Here is a 26,699-nt window from a genome sequence, read left to right on the forward strand (position 1 = left end):
GTTGCCTCTAGTGTCCTGGCTTCTAGGGATGGTCATCAAAGTTTAGATGCTAAGAGGCACCTGTGCCACCATGCATTCATCTAATTCATTTACAAACATGTCATAAGGGGCTACATTACAAAATAGTGTACTCAGTGCTACCGATTTCTTGGCAGACAGGACAGGCACCTTTGCTGCTGCACTTGAGCTAGGAATGTGTTCTGCAGGGGAGATGGCCAACAAATCTTAAAAAACACCGTTCATTAATGCGTCACAGTTGTACAGAAGGAAGGGACAAAAGAACGTCTGCAAGAGAGAATCTTTTCTAATGGCTGGTACAGGCTTTGGGGAGAGGGTCCTTTTGCACTGCAGGTCAAGCACTGAGCTCCTTGACCACAGGGACAATCAGGGGCAAAGAAAATAGCGTGAATGGCACCAGATCTGAACAGCCGTCTCATTTTTCGGTGTTCCTGGAAACCAGCTAGCTATGTGTAGTCTCCCAATGAGGTCCAAGTGAGGAAACAGGAAAGTAAAGGCCTCACTCAGATAACAACAGATCTCTGCCCACACCGACGCTACCTCATGTCAACTCCAAACCTAGTAACTCTTCATTTACTTACATTGCTGTTGACAAATTCTTGTCAGCTGTGCTCTTAGTTCCGGTTTGAATCATGCTCAGGAATCTGGCCCCTCGGCCGGCTCCCTTGAGTCAGTGGGTGCTGTCACGCAGCTGCTGTTGAGGTGTGGCTCCGTGCTAAGTGGTCAGAACGCAGGGCTCAGTCACCAGCCTGCTGAAGGCTGCGGCTTTCACAGAGGCAGGAAGCCTTCTGTAATCAGCGGTGGAAGCAGTGGCCCAGTCTGCTAAGGTGGATCGAGACATGACTCATTGTGAAGGACTGAGCCACAGGGAAAATCAAAATTTACTCCTTATGTCACTCATTTGGTATCTTAAGTCCACTTAAAGGAACATCTTATGATCATGGGGTAACGCAAAGTGATGTCTTTATGTCACTCACCTGGAACCCAACCACTGATCTCAGCTCTATGGCCCCTCCCATGGGCCAGGTGACCACGCCCTCTCTTGGGGCCCCCTCAGCTGGGCACTTTACTGGTCACCCCGCTTCCATCAGCACTTTCCGCTGTCCATGCTCGACCAGCAGCCAAAATGATCTTGTGAAAAATTGCTAGCAAATCCCATTGCCATATTGACCATAAGCTCTAACCTCTTCTTTCTAGAATATGGTCCTTGCTGGCCTCTTTGAGCTCAGCCTTGGCATTGATCTTCAAACATTCCCCAGAGGCAGCACTGTTCCTCCTCTCCCTCTAATACACCTTCACCACAGGACCTTGACAGCTTTCTTTTTCTCAAAATGCTTTTCCTATGTAAATCTTTACACTTGCTGTCCCTTTCTTCGCTCAGGGCCCGCCTCATGTGTCACCTGTGAAAGGCCTTGCCTGAGCACCCGCTCTGAGCCCTTTCCCTACCCCACCCTCCGTCCCTTTCACATCACTGGTTTTGTTCCCTCATCAAATTATTTCCCTGTCACAAGGTCTCTGCGCTTCCAAAGCGGAGCCCTTGTCAGTCATCTCCTCCCTACCCAACATGTGTAGGTGCTTAACAAGACATGCGGAATGAGAAAAGATCTTTCTTTCATTTTATTCTGATTTCAGTAAGTGGCAGAAAGAATGCTGGAGCTCCCAGAAATCTCTGCCGAGACAGATAGGAGGGAGTTTAATAAAGAATTAGCAGTTATTAATTTATCAGGGGGAAAAAGGTTCTTTAGATAAGCCCACATACCTCATTCCTTGCTCACGGTTTCGTGGCTGGCGGGTGACGGAGCTCACATCCTGGGTTTGCTGATGTGGCCGCAGCAGTCCTGGAAGGGGAGGTCCATGTACTAGGCTGATCCGCTGAATACCGTTTGACCCAAACTGGAAATGACTTTAGTGCTTATTAAGTTAACATCTTTGGCTATTTTAGAATCATCGAATCTAATTAGATCCTGGGAAGAGTATAGGCTTAGAATTTTAGAGATTTCAAAAGAGATTTTATGAATTATTTGGTTTGCTGTCCTCAGAAGAGACTGAGGTCCAGAGAGCTTAAATTGGAACATGCTGGGACTGGAATCCAATCTGCTCCCCGGGATTCTCCTGCACAGGGCCCAGCGTCTGGGCGGGCCTGCTCTCTGGATCCACTTCCTGCACCTACATCCCTGTGCTATGGATTCCCAGCTGTGGTTGTGACATACCTGGTGTAACCTTGACATGGCCTTGAGGAAAAAAGGTTCATGTTGCTCATGGAGATGATCACCCACCTGTCAAAAATTTTTAATGCTGTCCTCCACCCTCCCAGGAGAAGGATTTATGACTTCATCCTTTCCCCTCACTTCAAATCCAAGCCTCTTTCAGAATGAAGCTGCCTGATTTGTTCTGCTTTCCTTAGATCAGCTCTCACTGAGGTCCTATCCCTCTTTTACAAAGGGGAGTCATGCCACTGTTTCTCCCTTTGTGACCCAACACTGGGGGACCATGTCAGCATCATGGCCTTGTTTTTGTTCTTTATAAATATCAGTTTTCATCACGGTTGCTTGTGTTTGCTCCTTGGGATGGGATGTGGACACACGAGCAGATTATGACTTTATATTTCCACTGGCATCCCTGCTTGTGATTTATAATTTATACCTGGAAAAGATTTACCGACCTAACTGATAATCCTTCCCCACAAAAGATAAACACACTTATAAGTCATCAGTGTGAAATCAGATGCACTTGAAAGAGACAAGGAATTCACCTGCAAGCACTTCTGGCACCTTGCCCTTTCCCATGAATTCAAACTGATGACAGAGAGAGCCGAGGCTTCAGGAGAACATCCCGGAGCCCCTGAGGGTGGAACCAGCCCAACCTGCCACCCTGAAAGGAGGATCCGGAGACTGGCCCTGTGTGATTTATAAGGGCTCAAGGGGGAGCAAGTGAGTGGTCCCAGTGCTCTGTAGTGCAGGTCTGGGGAGGCACGGCTCTCCGCACTTCCTCTTTGTCCCCATGTGCCTGTAGAAAGGTCATAGGCCAGGCTCTCCTTGTCCATGAGCTTTTTATGTCACATGCGTATCCCTGCTGCAAGTTAAGCTGCTTTCGTGGGACAATGATTTTTCAACCGGATGTTGAAAAATCATGTTCAGAATGCATTAAAAAGGTTATCAAATGCCTCCAGCTTTTGGGATGTAACTGAGTCAGCAGGAGAGGATGGGTTGGTACTGCTGCTAGTGTATATAATGGCGAACTTCTCAATGTCACCTCAAGGTTTAGTCTGCTGGAGCTTGCCCTCATCTCTCAGATTGCCTCTACCTCAGCAAAACCAGATGGTGCAAGTTCCCCATAAACTTCACTTGGTCTAGACTAGGACTTTTCAGGGAGCTCCTTGGGAATTCTTTATTTTGTTCTCCCAGACATCAGCAACGTTGCAATAATCAAACACATATAATATTAAACGCTGGCAGATAGTTATATAAAATCATTAGTCCACTATATGCAATGCCAAAAACAGATGTTTAACCTGATTGTAGCCATTAAAATAAGTTACTTTTTACGATGAGTATTCAGAATTTTAAAATGCTTAAAAAATTCTCAATAAATAATATTCACTGAAGGGATCCTGATCAAAAACCTCAGCAGAGAATCGTAATGCACTGCTAATAAATAACTGTAACGTTGGGGAGTCAATCTTTTAAAAAGTCTTTTAAAGATTTTTTTTGAGATGTTCAGACCCCATCAACGTAACAAAAAAAGAAGAGGGGGCCTGAGCGGTTCTTACTGCAGTCTTTTCAGCTGCATAAATCATGGTTTGTGACAACTTGGGCTGTAAAGTCATTGGCATGATAATGACTAGCCAGACAGCAGAGTTAATCAAATAATTATTTAACACGTGTCTCTCTTGGTCTGGCTCTTGCTTCAGAACATATTTCACTGTGTCCCAGTCTTTCTTTCAGCCTTTAATATTTAATAAAGAAACTGAGGAAGCGTAGGATGTACTCAGACTTAAGGAGAGAACCTCTAATTGAACTGTGACCTTCATAAAAGGGGGGTCTTTCTTTAAAATCGGCTTCGTAAGTACCTGGAGGAGCCACTACTCACTCACTGTTATTTTAAGTCTGGTGAAACCAGCTTCCCAGCGAAACTCTTTTTCTTCAGAAGTTTTCAGGGGTCACCCAGTCTTTCAGAGGCTGTTTTTCTAGTTAGCTCCTTCTACAAGGAGACGGTCTGGGTTAAATGCATAGGATGGGTCCCCATAACTGTCTGCTGGCTCATCTGCCAGAGAGAGCTCCTCAGGATGTGATGGTGAGCAGCGGCCTGCTCCCTCTGTGAAGGCAACAGCTTCCCATCCCCCAGCCTCTCCATGCTTAGTACATGCTCAATAAGTACTGCTATTACTGCTATTACCATTACTATGTAAAAACCTAATAAGTTTGCTGAAATATGAATGGCTGAATGCATGAATGGGTGAATACATATACCGCCTAAAGGACAAACTTTTTACATAATGATGCTAATCGCCTACACTCTCGTGTTAAATCAGATGGGGTAGTGTGAGGGATGAAAGAGAAGAACAGCTGCTTCCTTTGTTCAGTGCTCTGACCTGTTGTTTGCAATCAGTGGATGTGTAATGAACCCATAGTCCTTATGTACCCCGAATATCAAAGGGTGAAGAAGACAATAGCGACTCATCAAAAACCCCGGCTCTCTCTGAAATGTCAGGGGCAATCAAGTTTGGTGTGAATGGTTCAGATTTCATGCCATCTCGGGCTGAGGTTCTGTCAGGGCTGAGAGCTTCTGTGGCAGCAGGTACTTCAATCTTTCAAAATAATCTCATATATTTTTATTATTAACTTTATATTCAAATTCAAGGCAGGGATTAGGTGTTGTTAAAAACATGATTAAACACTTTCTGCATTTAGCTCATCTAAAAACATTTGTCTTTCCTTGATTTTTTTCTTTTTATTATGGATATTTGTGATTTTTTTACCTTCCATGTGTTTTCTTTCTTACTGTAAACTTTAACATATTCAAAGGCAGATAAACTTAAATTTTGTCATAAGCTTAAAAACATTATTATAAGTCATTCCATTAAGTTCTGCTCCATCTACTCAAATTTATACTTCCAATAGGAATGATAAACTGAAAGAAATCAAACAGATATTTCTTTAATCTCAAAGTCTATCAAAGAAAGTCATGATCATTGATATGTGATAGTTAAACACGCAATAAAGGGAAAAATGCCCACCACATTTGTAGCGTGCTGAGGATGCCATTGTTTCCCTGAATTAAGTTTTTCAAGGTGACATTGAAATCCATGATTTATTTATTTATTTATTTTATGTAGCAAATTTTCAGTATCTTAACTGAGAGAACAAGAATAAGGATTAGAGTAGAAATCAGGAATCTTTAACAAACTATATATTTTAAAATATATATATTGTGATTATAGTTTGTTTTGCTGCCTTCTATCTGTGTTAAAATCATCACCCCTTATCAAATTGAAATAACGTATTTTTTAGCAGTGCTCCATTGTGATTCATTGCAAATTCATATTAACTCCCATTTTATAAAAATTAAAAAAATCCTGTAATGATCACACTAAATGAAAGTTTCTAACCACCCTGTGGTGAAACCTGGGAGCAACCTCTGAGCTGTAGATCAGAGCAGTCTGTGTCTTTTTCACAGACACTGAAGCCCTTTACTTGTCCTCTCGTTTAGGTTACTTACAACTAAATTTGGAAGCATAATTGCCTTAAAAATTCCCCCGTGAGAGAGGGTCCCAGGTTTACCAGCCAAAAATTAGAGGTACAAAGATTAGAGCTAACAAAATTCATTCCCATTGGTACCTCTATGCCTATAGGGAAGAGAGCTGCTTTTAAGCACAGTGTCTGACATTGGAATTAAGCCTTATTAATATGCTGAGTCTACTACTTACTTGGCTTCTCTTCTATGTTTTATTGAACTTTGTTTGCTTTGGAAATTCTGTTTAAGTTGACTTGCTCTAGATTCACCAAAGAGAAATAGCTCCTTAGATAATTAGATTGTCTATTTTCAAGGCAAGCAGGAAAAATAATAAGTTATTTCTCCATTGCATTCTTTTTGTTTGTGTTCAATAATTTTTATGGAGTTAATTTAAATGCAGCAGGCTTTATGTGAACTTGCTTCTGGAAGATTTACTGCATCTTATGTGAAAATGGTCAGCATCTGACATTTTAGAATCACCCACCTGTTTATGGGATTATACTGCATTCTGTTCTAGAAAGAGCAAGTCAATTTTCGGCATAGATTTCTCTCTGTCATTTTTCTTCTTTGCCTGTTTTTGTGAAAGCCAGTGCCAAGGTAAGAGTGGAAATAGTGGGAAGAGATAGAGTGTGGAGGATAAGATCCAACCGCGGCTTGCTCAAGGAGACGGTCTGTACCCTCCATTCCTGGTGGAAAGAAGAAACCTTAAAAATGCAACTGAATAATTTATTTAATTAAAAAATGTGTTCATGTATTTTAAAAATAAAAATAAATGTTTGCTTGATACCTAGCTTGTCCGTGGTCCTTGGGGGACTCACTAAAGGACCGATTGCTGGGATCCGATCCAAGCTTATGGTTGTCTGGTGAGGCCTCCAAGTCATTCTGGTACACACTACATTCTGAGGATGGCTGTTACTGAAAATAAGAGTTTACATCCCAGCTGAATTTGGAGTCAGGTCATCATCATTCCAATGGCTTTATTTTTTGGTCAACCGATGTCTCAAACTAGAGTGTAGGCCACACTAAGAATGACCTAAGAGACCAGCTATGTCTTTCAAAGTTACTTGAACACTTCTATGTCTATCCCTATCTCGGAGTTGGGGTTGGGAGTAAACCCACGTCGGCTGGCAAAGGTTAAGGCAACATTTGTCCACATGAGTCATACATGCAAAGCATTGCAGCTACTATTTTAGTTTCGTAGTCTTGGTGGCTCAGAAACCAAAAATCAGTGAGGGCCATTCTTTTATTTCACAGATAAAAATCTACTAAAGTTCAGGATTCCCAGGAAAGAAACACTATAAAAGAATAAATGTTAAATGCATCGTAATGTGTAATTGCAGAATTTGAAGTGCCTAAGTGAAACTACTCCCCAAACAGAAGAGGAATACCCCCCCCCCAAGATGAGGATGGACCATTTAGTCAAGAAAATTAACTGAAAGGTGGATTTACTTTTTATAGTAGTTACTCAAATCAGTTTTCCAGTAAGGTGGCTCATGGAAAGTATACTCTTTTGCAGCTATGGTAAGAAAGTGCTCGTTGTTAAACTTTGTCATTAAAAACTCAGGGGGGCACTGTAGGGTAAGAGAGATCAAGGAACCTTGGATTCCAGACTTGAAACCCGTGCTCTGGAACAAAGGGTGGGCAAGTCATACACCTTGAACATGAATATGTTGGACCGGATCGGATGTCAGCAAGTATGGCCCCCCAGGCTTGCCACCTGTTTTGTGTATGGTCTGAGAGCTGAGGGCGTTTTCTATAGATGACATTTGTAATCAATTTGCTAATAGGAAATACTTTTCCAACCCCAATTAAGCGAAACGTTATCTTTCAAATCGGAGTTCCATTCTTCTCATTAGTAAATCTGAATTATTTCAAAAAGCACTTAATTGCTATTATATTTTGAATTTTACCAGTACATTTTTGTAGAAATGAGCTAGACTATCTCGTAATGCAAATACCTTCTAAATACCCTTGGTCTTCCTCTTGGCCTGCAAAGCCTAAATTACCAGTATTCACTATCTGGCTCTTTACAGAAATGTTTGCACCCCTTGGATTAGGTGATCTTTAAGTGCCTTTAAAAAAGAACCCGATTCTTATTTTCTCTTAGGACACCAATAAAAACCCGTTATGAAATGTGAATGACTGGGGCAGTGCAGCTTTCCCAGGGCTTGGCTCTGTTTTGCTCCATGTGAATGAAGGACAACGAGATGGGCCCAAAGCAGAGCCTCCTTTCCTTGAAACCATTGTTCATTTCCACCCTGTACATTCCCAAAGCAAGAGAAGAGGTCTGTCAGCATAGTCATTCAAGCTACTGCCCGGGCTAGTAAACCAGCCCTCCCTTGGGCAAATCCTTAAGCTCTCTGCCTCAGTTTCCCCACCTGTCCCATGGGGAGGCATTCGTGTTCGAGGCTTCTTCGAAGGTGGCTGAGGATTGGACACTTTCACAAAGATGAATAATGGCCAATGACTTTGATATTTCTCAAATAGATTCCTAAGCATACTGAAAATACTAAACAACCAGTACACCACAGACAGAGCTCCCCTAGTGCCCATCCTGTCCTCCCGGAGCCAAAAGTCCTGAGGACAAGTTTGCACAGAAGGCTCAAATTTCCCTGGGGGAGCCACTGTTGGAATTTCAGCTTTGACCTTCTGGGGAATCCGTATTAAAATGCAAATTTGTTACCTAGGAAGGTAATTTTTAACCATTTAATACCTGTTTCTTAGTACTTTAGCTCAAATTAGGTTTTGTTTTTCTCAAATTAGCTAGCTAGCTGGGTGAGAGCAGTCTTGACTAGACGGGAGTCAGAGTCTCTGAGGTGGGCTCAGGGTAAGTTTTGAACAGAGGCCCTCAGGTTGGGAAGCACACCCCCCCCCCCCACTGTTAGCTCCAGCATTTACCCAGAGCGCCTCGGCACACAGGTGCCCACAGGAGACTTAGAAGTCCAGACTCTAGGGTAGCATTGCCCAATAGAAATAGAATGCACCCCATGTTGATAATGTTAAGTTTTTTAGTAGCCACATTAAAAAATATGAGATGAAAAAGGTGAAATTAAATTTCATGATATTTTACTTAACTCACTATTGTGTCCAAAATACAAACTAAATTGGTCTAAGAATAAACTATAAAGACAGGTTACTATCCATCTTTCTGTATTTTTCAAGAAAAGAAGAACCACTGTAACATCTGTGTAGGCTGTTTTCAGAGTAGATTTAATTAGTTCCTTAAACAGGGCCTTATCCCTCATGTAAGTCATCTATGCAACAAGAAATTCTGAAGATAGTACATGACCTTACCAATGTTTTTGTTCTTAACCAAAAGTAATTATGTTTAAGTATCCCACCAAGAAACTTCTACAGAAGACTACCCTACAGTACAAGGGTGGACAAAATTATGTTTACAGTTGTATGGAAAATAATAGTTAATAAATGATAATACAGTAGTAAACTCTGTGGCACATACTCACGATTGTAACCCTTTTGCCACACCCTGTACAACTGCCTTAGGGATACATAGGGTGAGCCGATGAAGGAAAAGAGGGTTTTTTTCCCCTCCTTATCCTCATTGATTTTTTCTATTATTTAAAATCAGCCAAAAGAACTGAGGCAAAGCTAGAGGAAATGAATTCAGAGTTTGCCTTGAACATGTGAACAAATCTTCCCACAATGGCATATTTGAAAGGCCAAGTGAGACACTCCTTTATAATGTCCCTCATCTAGAGAGCCCTCAGCAGCAAGAGGGCAGAAGGAAGGTATGTCTTGGGTGTGTAGTTTGGCACTCTACAAGCCAGCTTACCAAGTCATTATCATTCAGAAATACAGTGTGACTGTTCTCAACCACAGGGGAAGGATGGAAAATCATAACACATGTCGAAGCTTGCTATTCCAAAGACACCTTTCCCTGGGATTGTCTTTAAAATGAAAGATGCAGTAAAAATTTTAAGATGCAAAGCAGGGGTGAATAAATACGGGACATACTTACACATTCACACACCAAATGCTGGAAGGCTGTGAACCACGCAGGCAGAGCAAAGAAATGTACCGAACCATCCATTTAGTAGGTCATTTTGAACTGTAGGCAGCAAAATGGCTGTGTGCATGAAAAACTACTGCTATATTTTCAGAGATCCTTTCTAAGAATCCTGAAATATTAATAACATGGTCTTAATGTAGTTGAAGACAAAAAAATGTGTTAAGGGTAGCAAGATTTGCCCAGAATAGCACAATGACAAGTTTGTACTTCCAGCTTGTGCTTATAAAAGCAAGAGGGAAAGAGAATACAAATACTTGGTGTGTTTAAAGAGCAGCAGCCTTCAGTTTCATAAATAGGTATAAAACCGTATTCTCTAAATGGATTAATGTGTACATGTTCTCGATGACAGACTAATAGGAGCTTCAAGGATATGTAAAAAATATATATATATTTATAAAGTTCCAAATTCATTTTTTCTTAAGTGTACAGATATATATGTGTGTATATATATATATATGTGTGTGTGTATATATGTGTATATATATATATATATATATATATATATATACACACATACAACTAATTTTAGCTTTAAAAAAATTCAAGGCATCTTCCAATTTGATTTTTGTGAACTCTGAATTTAATTCTTTAAGTGGAGACAGACCTACTGGAATGGAAGTTGAAGAATTAGCAATGCCCCCCACCTTCCCCTTTTTTTTCTCACGAGCTTTTGAATGAACTGTGTTGTCACTCTTTTGCTGCCATTGTGAGTTTTGATGCTTGAAATGGAGGTGTGCAGAGATCAGTCAGGAACAGGGAGAGTTTCCCTTCCACATCTAGATGTGAAAAAATAAAAGCCATGTATGCTTTTTTGGCCATCGTAGCACTGAGTGACAGGTTGCTTTTGTGGGCTGTGACTGAGTGAGTGATAGAGAGGACCCCGTGGGCTTACACCAAGTTCACGGACTTGTGGCGTGTGATGTGGGATGCACAAGCCTGATCCTCAGTGCTTCTTCCTGCCAAAGCGGGGGTTTCTGATTTTAATCCAAGCCCTAAGGCTACCATAAGCATGACCAAAAAGTACCTTGCGTGTTGAACCCCATCTAATTATGTGAAGCGTATAAACTTGGGACACATAAATCTCAGTCATCGGAGCAATTTGTTTTTCTAGGATGCTCTGGTCCAATGAGAGATGAAAGCAAATCAGGGAGAGATTGATCTCTGAGTGCTTTTATTGTCGGTGTGCCACACGTCATAAACTTCGGGCTCGTTAAAGGAAATTCCATAAACAACTTTAGTTAATAGTGTAGAAGGAACTGTGTGCTTTTCTGGGGCTTCTGCTAACCTCCCTTTCCGTCTGAGATTACAAGAGCGTGATTAAGGAAACCAACAGGATGTGCAAGGGGGAGGAACAGACTTCAACTGGAAGCCATACAAATGGTTGATGGATGAGAAATGAGACAAGGGAATGTGGCCACATCTACCCAGGGAATCGAGCCATTCTGTGGATCTCTTTGTCTCTGTGCACTTGAATCAAGTCTGCCGGCTTGCTGGCGTGGTTGATCTCTTTTGGTGGGTCAGGCTGATGGAAAAGTGTCTGATGGGCTCTTTTCCCAGCTGATACTTTTGATAGTATAGAGACATCTCAGGAGGTGACAAATGGAAAGAATTGAGAGTGACTCATACTGGAAAGATTGTGGTTAACTGTCACTTTATTTTTTACCTTTGGTCTTATGAAATGACTTTATGTTTAATGGCCTTGTCACGGGGGATTTAATATTGATGGTGTTGGTCAATTTTTATTTCAGATTGAGACAGATTTGGGAGGTGATCGTGAAGGGCAGGGGCAGAAAAAAGGGGAGCAAACCTCTCTTAATTATTTTTTATTGTGAGGTTTCCCAGAATTAGTGGGTTTTTCCACATTAGTGAAAGCGGTCTTCGATGTCAGTGTGATGATGTTTGTAAAGATGAAGTCATGGAAAGCGTGTCAGGTGCACAAGGAAATGCATGGCCCGTGTTCTCTGTACCAGCCACTTGGGGGGGGTGTGTGCAGACGGTGGGAGGGGGGTGTTGAAAACCTGGAGGGGGGAAACAGGAGGGTCTTATTAATTAGAAAATAAACTCGAACTATCTGCTGATCTTAAAAAAAGTTTTCAGCATATTACATTCCAGAACCTACTATTGATAGTTTCTAGACCTTTCCCCCAAAATTGTAGTTCATGTCTTAAAAACTCTTTTTCTGTTTGGTTATTTTTGTTGGTCTTTCCATTGGGTCCTGTATGTAGCTGTAATTAGAAAATAATCAGCAGCCAATTTTTTTTTGTTAGCGCTTGGATACACTTCCAACTGGTTGGTTCAAGAGCATGCTCTCAGATTCTACAGCATGTGGCAAAGAGTAAAAGGCTTTGGGGGCAGCACAGTTGGGGTCAAAGCTGGCCCCTGACATTTACCAGATGCAGGGTAGGTACTGGCAGTTTACTGCTCAAAGCTGGTATTCCTCACTTCCAAGGTGAGGCTAGTAACAGTGCCTATAGAAAAGGGGTGCCATATGGACTAGAGAGCATGCGTGTTAGGAGGGTCCTGGCACACAGGAAACACTTGGGAAACTTTGCCCCTGGTTTTGTTGATACACAAAATGGGTGTCAACAAAACTGATGGGCCTCCTTAAGGGGCACCATCGGTTTTAAGAAATTATTTTCTACAGGGCTCCTTTGCCCTCTGACTAGAAACATTAGTGCCCCTTAAGGAGTGACTGTCATCCACTAATGTCTCTGGCTGCTTTACCTGTGTCTCAAGCCATTTTTGATCAGCAAAAATGTCTCCCTTCTTCTGAACCGAGGAGGTGATGTCATGCTTTTCTCTGTCAGCGGTGGTTTATATTGGTTTGTTCCTTCTTCCTTCCTTTAGCCTGCAAAATCGGATATTACAAAGCCCTCTCCACGGATGCCACCTGTGCCAAGTGTCCACCCCACAGCTACTCTGTCTGGGAAGGAGCCACATCGTGCACCTGTGACCGAGGCTTTTTCAGAGCTGACAACGATGCCGCCTCAATGCCCTGCACCCGTAAGTTGTGTGCTCGTCACTCCTTTCTACAACGCCAACAGCTCTCATTACCACCTAGTGAGGCACTGCCAGGCCTTTTCTCCAGATAACTGTGCAGGGGGCATCTGACATCAAACAAGCAGCCTTTCTCAATCATAGCAGAGAAAATGATTATGAAAAGAAAAGATCTTTCTCACTGTTCGGTTGCCTTCAAAATGCACAGCTGCCAACAGACTACTTTGTGGAACAGAGACTGAGCGCTCAGGGGTTGTCTGACAGTGTAATTGGAGCTGAGACTGGAATTTATAAATGGCTTTACTGTTTCATTGAGGACTCAGGGAAACTTTGCAGCACTGAGGGACCAGGCACAGGGCAGTGTTCTGAGGACGGGATCATGTGTGGATGAAAGATTTCAGTTCTGTGTGACACTGATGTCATAGTGTGTGTTGTCATTCCTCTCCTTCCTTCTTTCCTCATAGTTTTGTATTCATAACAGTTAAGGCTTGGGTCCTAACAAGTGCTTGTTTAATGCTTGTTAAAATGCTGGGTTAATGAATGGATGGGATTGGCACCTCAGTGTGCTGGGGAGTAGAGAACTCTTGTCTCACACTTTATATGGACAGTGTTCCCAGGTATTGGCATTCCTTTCATGTACACTCTGGACTTCACAAAGTCTGCAATGGCAGTGACCTTGACCAGAACAGAGAAAGGTGTGCCCAGGTGTTCCACCCGTGTGTTTTCCCTAGGCGAGTCTGGGTGTGGAAGGACAGAGCCCAGTGGCCAGGCCCACAGGCTTCCCACAGGTGTTGACTTTGTTTCCAAGTCTGCCATTTAGTAGCTGAGTGACTGACTGGTTAGTCTCTTAAGTCTCGGGGCCCTCATCTGTGGAATGGAGTCGATCATAAATACTGCCTTCCTCGCGGTTGCTGCTACTCAACACCCTCATGTTGTTTATTAGTTAAGTAAAATACATAAAATGATGTCATTTCATATAATTTAGCCTTCCCTGTCTATGAATTATTTTATTTTTTTACTACTATAAATTTTTATTTTTGACAGCTGTAGTCAGCTCACTCAAATAAAAGTACTTTCTGGATGGGAGGTGGTAGGGTCAGCTGTCCAGCCATTGTCCAGCCCAGTCAGGCTCTTCCTTTTAAAGGTAAAGAAAGTGATTTCAGGCCCACCCCAGATCTGTTCCGAAACTGCCATACTCAGGAGTTTCTTTCATAACCAGAGAAAATAACAGCAATAACAACAACAACCTAAGTAATGCCTAAGTAAGGTGCTAGGCACTTTCTTTTTCTTTTTTAAAAATATTTTTTAAAGATTTTATTTATTTATTTTCAGAGAGAGGGGAGGGGAGAGAAAAAGAGAGGGAAACGTCAATGTGTGGTTGCTTTTGACATGCCCCCTACTGCAGGCCTGGCGTGCAGGACTGGGAATCAAACCATAAACCCTTCGCTTCACAGGCCAGCACTCAGTCCACTGAGCCACACCAGCCAGGGACTAGGCACTTTCAGTAAACATTATCACAGGATTCATAATAAATCTATAAGCTAGCTTATTCATAATAAATCTCTTCATTTTTTGGAGAAAGTAACTGCCAGCTCAGGGACGTTAAAGAACATGCCTAAAACTCTACCCCAGCTCGGCGGTAGGACTGGACAACGAGAAGACTCCTGTCTCTCTCTCTTACTGGGGGGTTCCCTTACCAGCTACCTGAGGTCAAGCTCGAATGTCCACAGGGAGGGAATGCATTGGGCACAAAGATATTTTTCCGTCTTCTTCTTCTGGTCCTACCATAGACTAAGGACTTTCCCTGGATGAGCATGTACATTTGACATGCTCAAGTCTTAGACTTCTGTTTGTTTCAATCTAAGTATTCTTACCTTATGTTTCTTTGTGCATGTTTGGTTTAATATTGACTCATACCCTGTACCAGGAGTCTTCCAGTTGTGGAATTTGAGGGCACTAGAGCTAACTCGGAGGGACATATTGTGGGCTGATGGTGTGATAATTGCCCTTATTTGCATCGAGCGCCTCCCACACAGATGTGCTTTGTCTAGGTTGGAGCTTGATTATTAGGAACTTCACAAAATTCATCTTTGATGGCAAGACAGCCTGGCTCTTTCTCCCAGGTGTTGTTAGTCGCACGAGAGTGATCCATTGTCTAGCATTCTAGGGGACCGTGGACCAATTGCTTCATTACTGTAGCTTGCTATGTGGAAGTTCGGGGAGACCCCAAATATTGCCATATGCCTGAGTTACTGGAATGTTTGCCTAAAGTGTAAGTGTGGTAGCTGAGCCCTTGGAGTTTTATGTTTCTGTAGGAATAAACCCTTAGCTTTATCCTGAAGATGCAGGTGAAAGAAAGCAAATGTAGTTTTTTAGCATAGGAGTGAACCAAAAAGTTTCAAAACTGAAGTAACTCTTACATTTTTTCAGAGATTGTTTTCAGTAAAGTGAGAGAGGAAGACTGGTGGGTTTTGGTGCCATTGATAAAAGGTCCATAAAAATGCCAAAGCAGCATGTGATCCTCTTCTGCTGGTCCATTCCCTTGTGCCCTCCCCTACCCTTCACTCATGCAAACTCTTCACATGATTGTAATGCTCAGTGCATCTGCCTGAGCCACGTTAAGATGAAACACACTGTTCATCTTACCACCACCAACTCCTGAGTTTGTTCAACCTCTCCAAGCCCCAGCTCACTCCTCTGTAAAATGGGATTCTTACTCTCTACTTGTGAGATGGTTTTTAAAAATTAAACAAGAAAATATTTGAAATTACCTGGCATCTGATAAGGATCTAAAAAAAATGTTTGTCCTCTTCTTTCATCCTAGCTGGTCATGCTCTCCCTGAACCTCCTCCACAGCTGATCGCCAATGCCCGTCTCTGCCTCTGGGTGATTTTCTCACTGCCTGAACAATTAAATTACCCAGAGGCTGCCCTGCACTCCAGAACGCTGGAGGCAGGACCCAGGCATCAACATTCTCAAAAGTCGCCCCCATCCTTCCAGATACAGATGAGGTTGAAACCACTTCTCTACTAAGTTAAATTTTAAGATTTTTTAAATGTAAATTTAAGGAGCATTAACTGCATCAGACTCTTAAGACCTCCTCTGAGATACAGATAAACTGGGAGGTGACCATATTTTGCTAACAGGTGTGTATACTAGTAATTTAAGCAGCAGAATTAAAATCTATTCTCTTCCTGATGAATACAGTGGACCTGCACTGTCCCTAGGTACACATGGCTACTGAAATTTAAAGTTATTAGCATTCACTTTAAAATTCAGTTTTTAATTGATGTTACCCACACTTCAAGAGCTCCATAGCCATATGTGGCCAGTGGCCACCATACTGGATAGGACTGATAGGATGTTTCTATCAGCTCAGAAAGTTCTGTGGGACAGCAAGTGCTGCCACAGACATTTCAATTCAGAAGACAGTGGGGGTTTCTCAAACAGTTTCTTATTCAACCACTGGATAAAGCACCCCTCCCCCTGTCTCCAGCTTTATCAGATTCTCTTGGCTTTATCAGATTCTCTTGACAAGATGTGGGGATGGGAAGGAACGTAAACATCAGGGATCCTTTCAAACTGATTCCAGCCTCTAATCAGTTCTTACCAGTTGGTTAAGCCAGGTGACAAATCCAATTCCCTCGTGCTGACAGCCATGGTAATCAGGCACCTTCTTTGTTCATTATGCTGCCTTTAACCCCAGCATTCTCATGCAGCCCTGCATTTAGTGATCACTCACTGTGACGGCACACTAATGAAGAAATAAAACACACTGGCTGAGACTCATTCTTCTAGCCAAAGAGGGACTCTGCTCCACTGGCTTGTAAAATCAGGTTTTTGTTCTCTTAGAGAACAACTAGACCAGGTGAATACAAGCAGCATTGGCTAGTTTAGAAGGAAACACCTAAGAAGTTCTTCACACTATCTATATTGCTAGAGAAATTGAGAGAATTTAATGGAAAATAAATCTTAACTTTGGGAAGAACTTTGACCGAACCCCTAGTTAGGTTAACATCAGTGTCTACCTGTGAGGTAGATGATGTTTCAATGGAGGCACCATCTGAATGTCTTCAAGAACATAATCCATACTTGTTGGAATACAGAGTTGGAGCAATGCCTCTTAAACTATAACTGTGCGTGGAAAGCACCTCGAGATCGGTAGAAGTCAGACCTGACATTCTGCCTTTCTGACAAGTTCCCAGGTGCTGCTGATGCTGTTGGTCTGTGGACCACTTTTCCATAGCAAAGAGTTAGATCCTCTGGGATGGGTGGCAGGAGTCCGAAGACCCTCTCGTCCATGCTTGTAAATTACTGGGATCCTCTTCCACTCAGTGGCAACTCTAGGAAGGTATTTCCAGGCTTCTGAATGTTTTCAAGCTTCTTTAATGGAAATTGAATACTTCATTTGTCTTCCAAGTGAAGAAAATCCATCTGGTTTGGAGGTACAAACCCAGTGCCCTCACTGAAGAGCTTTGTTTGCATTTTCTCCTTCCTGAGTACCCACCCACCCAGTGACTGCCAGTGAGTAGGTATAAAAATAGTCTCGTGGACCAGTCAGGAAAGGTGACGGGATCTTTGGTGACATTGACAGCAAGGCAGACAACCAGATCTCGATATACATAAGAGTGCCATTTAAGTTGATGAAGGGATTTTGATTACATAAATCATGTTTTAGGAGAAATTTCAATATGGTTTTAATTAATGAAGGTAATCTCTCCTAACTCTGCAGATAACCAGCCCCGAGGAGTTAAGGTGACTGAGTTCCGATCTCACGCACCTTCCCTTTCCCCTTTGTCCTGTCATCAGGAATGTGAAGGCTGTGAAGTCAACTGCATGCCTGCGCAGAAGGACTCTGAGTGCCTTTGTCATCTAGTCACTTGTTCAGTCATTACAGTGGGAAAGGTCCTCTTTCCCTGCACTGGGAGACTGACCCAATATTGCATTTAAGGTGACTTTTCAACCCTTTCTTGTGTTTCAAAACGCAGTAGGAAAAAATGCCTTATAGAAGAAGTAAATTGGTTTTGGATATTTAGAAAGAAGTAGCTAATTTGTTATTTTGGCAACTTTACTTCTGAGCACCATTACCAGAGTGGTTTTACGTATTTTTCAATTGGAAATCTGTCTTTGTGCCTTTGGCTTCTCTTTATTTAACGTGTTTGATGAAACGTATTTGAGCCTCGTGATTGGGAACACTCTGTAAATAAGAGATTATTATTTTAGATTGCCAACTTGAAGGACCTTCACAAATCTGCCTCCAAGTAAACGGCGTTGAATAATTCAGTCAGCTGTGCCAAACAAAGAGTGAGTGACTGATACTTAGACGTGGCCTAAAATATTCCAAAATTGCAGCTTTTAAGACAATTTATACTGGAGTTGCTTAGAGCTAATGAGGGCAAATTTACCAAGATCTATGTCGAAAGGTCCTGATTTGAAAAAGCTTTTTGCAGGTTTAGGTTATTAAGAAATTGAAATAGTCTCGCTCCAAACAGCAAACCTCACTTACTTTGGCTCTGCATTTGCCTTTTCTAATTGAATTTAGTGTGCCACTGTGTTTCCTTCAGAAAGTGTATTGTTTTAAAATTACCATTTCAGTTCTATTACTCAAGGCCTTCGTTTCAAATGCTTTCTGACAGTTATCAACATAATGAACCATAATGAAATGATGAGCAATCTTCGGTGGAAACCAATGTGGATCCCAGTGGTGCTGTATGACTGTGTTGTTAAAATTTGAACGCAAATTAAAATAACATCGTCCTTACTTGTTTCCAAGGTCAGGAGAAGAAAGGGATTTTTTAAAGCATTTTATTTATTTATTTTTAGAGGGGGGAAGAGAGGAAGAAAGAGAGGGAGAGAAACAACAATGTGATGTTGCCTCTCATGCGCCCTCAACTGGACACGTGGTCCCAACCCAGTCATGTGCCCTGACTGGGAATCGAACTGGCCACCCTTTGCCTTTTGCAGGCCAGCACTCAATCCACTGAGCCACAACAGCCAGAGAGATGTTTTTAACACGTTAATTTTGGAAATCTCACAACCACTTTCAAACAAGCCCTTGAAGGTATGATGTTCAGTTCAATCCTCTACCCCTACGACTTCCTTGCTGAACAGTCTGGCTGAGTCTTTTTGGAAGGGATGTCTAGCAGGAGGCTTTGATGTTTAAAGCCATAGGCGAAAAGGTAGTCTTCCGTCTCAAGGAAACTCAGTTTTTTTCTCATCCAAAACATATTTCTTTTTGCTTTAAAGCTGCACAAGTAACTAATAATGAAAGGGGGAAGAACCCACTCTGACATTGATTAATGAGAGTGCAGTTAGCGCCGGTGAAGGACTACATTAGTAGAAGACTGGGGAAAAGGCCAACGGTCCCCAAAGTTCTGTTAGTGAAAGTGTTTCAGAAGATCCATCAGTCGATGTCTAACCATTTCAGGTTTTATAATCCACACAATCAGTCATTTTTGTGAACACATTGTAGCAATAACTTTTGAGTCTAAGATTTTCAGGAGAATTTGTTATTTCATGTTTATCAAGTTTGCAACTTAAAGGTATGGTTTCATACTAGATTATATTTGTCACAGGTCCAAAACTCTCATTGAGACATCAACTCTCTTATTGCCAGATTACGAGGCATGGGTTTTCATTCAGAACATGTGGTCCTGCTGCCTGTTAAACACTTGATCCGCAGACTAATGTGCCGTCCCCTGGACCTTACAAACTAATCAAAGCACCCAAAGGTATCCTGATGATTTAGATGCAGCCTTCATGGACCAATTCCATTTCCAGACTACTCCTAGAGTGAGATCTCAGTAGTTCAGGGTATGACATCAGCTAGTGAGTGAGCCACACCCTTGTCTCTTCTTTCTGAGTTACCTTCCAGCATTTTGAATACTAATGGGAAAGTACATCTAGAGAACCCAAGTATATGATTGTTGTCCAATGGCAATCTGAATATCGATGAAAAGAACACCAGGTGTGCTAAGTGAAAGGCACTAGATTGATCCAACACAGATCTCTTGCCATTTGGTTGTTTGCAAATTTTTGAAAAGCTTTGGGATATTTCATAAAGATCAGGTATCAGCTCATTGAATTATTTGTTAAAAAGCAATGCTACTTCAGCATCCTCTTTAGCCACCCAACCCGCTTCTCATTTCATAGGGATTAACAGTACAATGTGGATTCAGCTGGAAAGTACCTAAGTTTGAGGAACACTAATTTATGTCCAAGTGAAAGGCGGCTGAAATAGTCTGCCAATGCCATTTAGCCAAGTTATTACCGTTTTTCTATGAATAATTAAGAATGGCTTGTTATCAACCAAGCCTTGTCATTTCTAGATAACATGCTTGACACTATTCATGGAAGTCATACTGTGGTTTTGCACAGCATGCTTCTATGAAACAGGGTCAATTATACATTTTCCTGAGATCCCCTGGGGTAAGAGCTAGCTACCTCCTTTGCTATCAGCATTCTGATTTTCCTTTCATACTTGACTCTTATTCCACGCACTATTTACAGCTCAGCGGAAGATGAACTGAGAGAAGGCTCCTGTTGCATAGATACCATTGCCACCCCCCAGCCCCCTGTTACCTTCCACCCAGAGAAAGAACTTTAATAGAAACTTCCAATTACACTCCCGTGTGGAAGGTAGGAAGCAAGTAGACAGGAACGCTCAGCTAAGGTGACAACAGCACCATCTGGGAACTAATGCCAGAAATTGCCAGCCACAAGCTCAAAGAAGTGGGGAGAAATGTGACTTGAGGTGAAAGTTGGGAATGATCCAGCATGTCTGACCAAGAATTCGCAGCTGCGATTCCTCCTCTCTTGCCTTGTCTTTGTCTGTGTGATGGGTGGTTGTAGCCCTGGAATTAGAGTTTCCGATCACAACTTTGCACTATTGCCTGCATTCCTTTGGGCAAGTTGCTTAACTTAGTTTTCCATTGCTGTGGCTAATAATTTTCTGTCACATTTTACTATTGGGATAAAAGGAAATAAAAAATGAAAAAGTGCTTCACAAGGAATGCAAATCAGTTCACAAGCTAGCTAATTCTAAATCAAAACACTCATGATTTATATATATTTATTATATATATAAAACTTTTCTTCATTTTTCATATTGTAGCCTCTTCAGGTATAACTGGAAGTTTACTTTCTAAAGTACTTCAGCCAGAAACTAGTCATCTTAAAAGAAACCAAAATTACTTACCAATTAACCCAGTAAAGAAAAGTTTCCTGCACAGGAGAATGGGAAAACAGATACGCTAGAAAAATACATGGTGGCAAAATCTCAGCAAGAAGGTACCTTCCTAGGAAGCCTAGAGTTTTTCATGACAGCAATCAGTGATTGATTGGTCCAAACGGTCCTGTGTTTTAGTAACAGGCAGTTCTGCTTGGGCACGCTGTTAAAACACAAACCGCTGTGATAGGAAGGTTATGCGCTGTTCATACATCTCAGAAGAGCTGTCCCTGGACAGCAGTCTTAATGTAAACAAACCCAGGGCAGCAAGGGCTGACAGAAGGCCATTAGCGGGGGCCACATACACAACTGTCAGTGGGGAAAGCATGGGCTTGATTTCCTCAAAACTCACACACCCCGTTTATTCTGCCTTCTCACCTGTCTTCTAACCTGTCCTTCAGAGAGATGACCAAAGGCTCCTCTGAAGGTTTAGAGGGTTTCACAGCTAAAGCACCAAAGTACAACAGGCAGCCAAAAAGTTGCACATGCTTAATGATGCCTTATGAAATGCGGCTCAAGACCCAGTTTGCTCTTCCTCAGAACATGTGCCTGGGGAGGACTGGCGTTTTAGTAAGTTGACAGTAGGGCTTAAAGAAAATTGTCATTGGAGAGTTATGTTTCTGCCCATGCTGTTGGGGAATGTGATAAAAAATCAGTTCAGTATTAAAAGTCGCTGGTAGCTCTGGAAACCACTCTATACATATTATGTTGGTTTCCTATCAGCTGTCAAGAAGACTGCCTTGGTTCCAGTCTTGATTGCTTTAAACCTTTTAGCATGCAATCACCTTTTTTATTCAATCAGCTTTTGTGATATGCACAAGTGCTGTGAAGGTGAGGCATCACCTGTGGAGGTGAAGCATCATTTACTTTTTATTTATTCAGCAGATGCTTAATGAACATCTACTATGTGTTTGGCATCTCTGGAAGGACTGGGGATACTCTCATAAATAGGAAGAGAAAAAATATTTTCTTGTAGAGCTTCTGTTGTAATGGGAATATAAATAATGAACAAGGCCATTAAAATTCTCACAAGAAGGGAAGAACAAAAGATGATGTGATAGGGTCAAATGAAAGAAAGGGGAGACTTCTGCCACGCATAGAGCCAGGAATGAGGAGTCAGGAATGAGGAGGATGGGTTTTGAGGTGAAGCCAGAGGGTTAAGGAGGCAGCCATGGAAAGGGCTTGGGGACAGGATTCCAGGCAAACCTACCAAGTCTAAGGTATCTGAGTTGCATGTTTAAAGTTTTTCTAACAATATGACTTTTAAACTTGACTTATTCTTCCCTTGATTCTGAAGCCTGTCAGTACTTTAATTCTAGTTGTTATAAGAAATTTCAGGTGTATATGTCACATTACCCCATGTGTCCACATAGATTTGAACACTTTGACAGACCTACTGCTAAATGCAATTACCTTAACATGCTTCTACCATTCACTAAGTTCTAGGTTTTTTTTTTTTCCCCTCTAAGGATGAAAAAGTACATTTTACCTGACCGGTGGTTTTGGGGTGGGGTACTTAGGGTGCCATTATCCTGACCTAGACTTCCCGTGGGATGCTTCATACCAAACTCCTAGTTCACATCAGAAGCAATTATGACTTTAGGTTCAGTGATGGCTGATTCTTTTTGCATTTAACGTTCGTACAGATTTCATGTGGGTATGTAAACATTAGGTTATCCTAAATGGAGCTACTAAATCCTATGTAAGCCAGCATGTGTGTTCTATAAACTGCTCAGAAATTATAGTTCAGTCTAATATGTGGGAGGGAAGAGCTAAGTATTGTAGAATTACTGGAATTTTCTTTTATATTTGGAATATTGCCCTTCTTAAATGTCACATGAACTTAATTCCTTTAGATAGTGTGTGGTGGTTCATTCCTGGATGCTTGACTTTTCCCAGAGGAGAACACATGATAGGTTAAGGAAGAGCAAGACTCCTTTTATGATGTAACATTATATAATATGATATTTCATGACATGACATGACATGATATGACATGATAGTCCTTTCCTTCTGCTGTCATTTGGCTGTAGTTTCTTTGGGACTTCATACTGTCAACTGAATGCAAGTTGACATCCCACTAGAAAATCATAATTACCCACTGCAGCACCCTTCACCAGTACCTGCTATGCAATACAGAGGGTATTTCACACCAGTGAAGCGAATGGATGTTCATTAAATTTATCCACAGTGGCAAGAAATGCAATGCCCATTTCTTTTAAAGCAATGAGAAACTCAAGAAACCGGCCATAGTATTACACGTATTTTATTCCTTCCTTAGTCAGTGAAAGTAGGGGTCACTTGGCATTTAAAAGCCAGAGTTGTTACCCGGACTGTACAAATGCACAAACCAGGGCTTCCTGGAGTGAGCTTCCCGGGTAGGTTCAGGGTGTACTTCAAGTCCCTAGAATCTTGTGCAGAATTACAGATTCCTGTGTCTTCCTGGGAGGAAGATGCATTGTTCCCATCACATTCTCTAAAGCAGGGGTTGGCAAAGTATGGCCCGCAGGCAAAATTCAACTGCCCCTTCTTTTTGGAAATAAAATGTTCTAGGCACACAGCCATGCCTGTTTGTTTGGTATTATCTACGGCTGCTTTTGGAGTACAGTGGCAGAGTTTGAGCAGTTGCTACAGGGGTCCTGTGGCCCATAAAACCTGAAATATTGACTGCCTGACCCTTTACAGAGAAGGTTGAACACTGCTTTGAAGGATTTGCAAGTTAAGGACTATTGCATTTCACTTTTGGCTCTGGTAGTACAGCTATTATCTATGCCATTAAATTATATTTAAAGTGTGAAGGGCTCTTTAAACGTGAGAAGTTTAAAATAGTTTAACACGCTATCCCCATTCCTGGATGCAGGGAGAGAATCTTCGGCTTGTACATGAATTCCAAAGGGGTTTTACAAATAAAATTAAAAGTATAAAGGAAGGACACTTATTTTTCCTTTAAATGCACTTCAGTATTTGATTGACTGGTATTTTAAAATGTCTTGATTTTAACAATAAAAGTAAAATTAAAAGAAGAACTATAGTTCTCTAAAGGCTAATAAGGAAAATGCCAGGCTATCTTTGAAAATGTTAAAATTTACTGACTTCAGAGATAAAGTTTTTTACAGCTTCATGCCAGCCTATATTGTCACCTCAAGTCAAGACAGAGAAAGAAAGGCAATAATAACCAGTCCCAAATTAATCTCCTTTCGCGAGAGCTCACGTTTTAAATTCCCAGCCATGCTGGTTGGTTAGGGAGCTCTGAAAACAAGACGGGGCAGAGGGCTTGCCCTTACATACCCCTGATGCTCACACAATCCACATTTAGCTTCCTTTAGTCCCGTGTCCCCCCCTTCCCCCGCTTCCCTTCTTTCAACTGTGCAGGGAAGGATAAAAGGAATCATTTCCCCTCCTTTCTGTTCTAGAGCAGGAGACAAATACTGGACACTCGATATTAATGCTCATTGAATAAATGGAAGGCCCCACAGTCTACCCCCAAAGAAGTAACCACTAACAGTATATATATCCCTCCCTACTTTTTCCGAAGTGTTTTTTTCTAGAAGAAGTTGAATTAAACTAGTTACATTGAGATGCTCCTTTACAAGGGCTTAGTGCTCATGAATCTGTACGTAAAGCTGATGAACACTGCTGTAGCTCAGAGAAACCTACATTAATTCACACTTTAAAACAAAACAAAACAAAACAAAACAAAACAAAACAAAACACTATAGGCAGTTGGACACGGATGCCCTAGGGGACTTTGTTAGTTTTCTGTGCAGCCATTTACTCAGTCCTCAACTCCTCAAATATTTATGGAGCTTGCTCTTAACCCCGAATCATGGTAGACCCTGGGAAATGAAGATATCGGTCCTCTGGAGGAGCCTAGAGACTGGCCATAGAAACAGGTACGTGAGCTGTGTCTGATTAGCAAGACCAAACGAAACGGGAAATAGAAGTAAGGACCTGAGTTGTGGCACAATACCATCAGCAGGACTGCCATCAGTCCCTACGTCCAAGGCCAGCACTGGGGAGCCTTGGAAAACAGAAAACCCTTCAATTCACAATGACCCGAAAGCTACCTGATGCTGCTGTCTGCTCACTTGATACAATGCCAATATAAAGACTGGAAAGTTAAAGCAAGTGTTACCTTTATTCTTCTTTGTGATAGGTCTTATATTTGTCGTTGGAAACTTATTTGCAGGTGGGCGTATTTCTGATGAGAAAGTCAGTAACCCTTCAGAAATGTAATTGTTCCTAAGTATCCAGATACAGTAATTATGTGAGCAAAAGAGAAGGTAATCTAGAAGTTTTTTTCTCCCTGGATGTTTTGTAATTATTGAGAGAGCTCAGAATGCCTGTTTTCTTCTCTTTTTAGCCATCTCTACGGGCCGTTGTTTTAAAGTGCTGCTAAGTATGACTCTTGGGCCCAGATAGGCTTCTGGCTGTAATAAAATCCCCACTTTTGTCTTTTGTCTGGAGAACAGAATTCTTTCTTTTCTGAGGAAGAGATGACCCCTCCTTTAAATGGAAACACACTTCATATGTTTATTATCCTTTAACTGGCAAAAGTTTAAAAAAAAGAAAAAAACACAATCCCACAAACAATACAACCACCATTATGATTTTAATTTATAAAGCATGCGTCCCTTCCCAGGCCCTTGCGGGCCAATGTTGTAGTCATAAGGGGTGGGCATTTCTGTATTTCCTCCCCCCACTTCAATCCTCCGTCGGAGTCTAATTTCCAAGCTGCAGCTATGCTCAGATAACCACCATTCCCTGTGGCAGCAAAACGTAAAACATGTTCAGTACGATTCACCCAACCATTCACTGGGGTAACACGGAACTTGCATTTGTCTAAGTTTTCTTTCTCTCCTTGAGCATCTACCCAGGTCCTCTTCTCAAAGGAAGAAGGTCGTTTCGGGCTGGCTCCCACCCCTGGCAGCCCTCCAGTTTAAAATCCTGCAGCACTGTTTTCCACGTGTCTGTGTTATATCTCCGCGTCCTGTGACCACTTAGTTTTCTGCTCCATTTCTTCTTTGTTTAGACACTGCCGTGCCCCGTCCCACATACTAATTACTGACTTTCTGCTTCTGTGGTGCTTGATTCATTGTCTCACGTTTTCCCATGTGAAAGTGGACCAGGAACCTTGGCAAGAAGGTTAATGGATTTGAGAGCCACTCTTACTTAACCGTGAAAGTTGTGGCAAACTAAGAAGCAGTGGCTGACCTTTTTTGTAAACCAGACTGTGGTCAGCTTCACATGCAAACTAGTGATGGATTTCACCATGGTGGGATCTGTCTACAAAATCTGAACAGGATTGAAGAGACACATTCCCTCTTCCTACCTTTACATATCCAACTTCGGTTGAAACTGCTGCTTCTGTTGGTCGTATACCTTTAATTGGGGCCACATGGTGGAATAGAAACTACCCCAGAGTGGGAGTTAGTTCTTATGGACTTTAGATTCTGTCACTAATTAGATTGCACAAACTTTCCATATTATCAGATCCACTTCCTGGGTCTCGATTTCCTCGTCTTTAAAATGAGGGTATTTGGCCAAATGATCTGTACCATCCTATCTGGCTCCAGGAGTCCATGATTTTTAAAGAGTTCTGTTCATTTATTCAAAAAGCATTTACTTGACCCTGTTATTTTCCAGTCACTGTGTTAAGGACCCTAGATACAAACTTGAAGTCTTAAACAAGAA

General features: G+C 41.8%; 1 protein-coding gene across 1 annotated transcript in view; it reads left to right on the forward strand.

Annotated features, from left to right (window-relative positions):
• EPHA4 (EPH receptor A4) overlaps window positions 1-26,699 on the forward strand; it is a 135,809-nt gene that overhangs the window by 47,628 nt on the left and 61,482 nt on the right. Inside the window, exon 4 of the mRNA XM_037143607.2 lies at window positions 12,629-12,784. Within this exon, the coding sequence (XP_036999502.1) occupies window positions 12,629-12,784 (156 nt within the window). The remainder of the gene's footprint in view (window positions 1-12,628; window positions 12,785-26,699) is intronic.

Source organism: Artibeus jamaicensis, unplaced genomic scaffold (genome assembly GCF_021234435.1).
Source record: "Artibeus jamaicensis isolate MK-2021 breed Jamaican fruit bat unplaced genomic scaffold, CSHL_Jam_final contig_1015, whole genome shotgun sequence".
In the NCBI taxonomy this organism is placed as follows: Eukaryota; Metazoa; Chordata; class Mammalia; order Chiroptera; family Phyllostomidae; genus Artibeus; species Artibeus jamaicensis.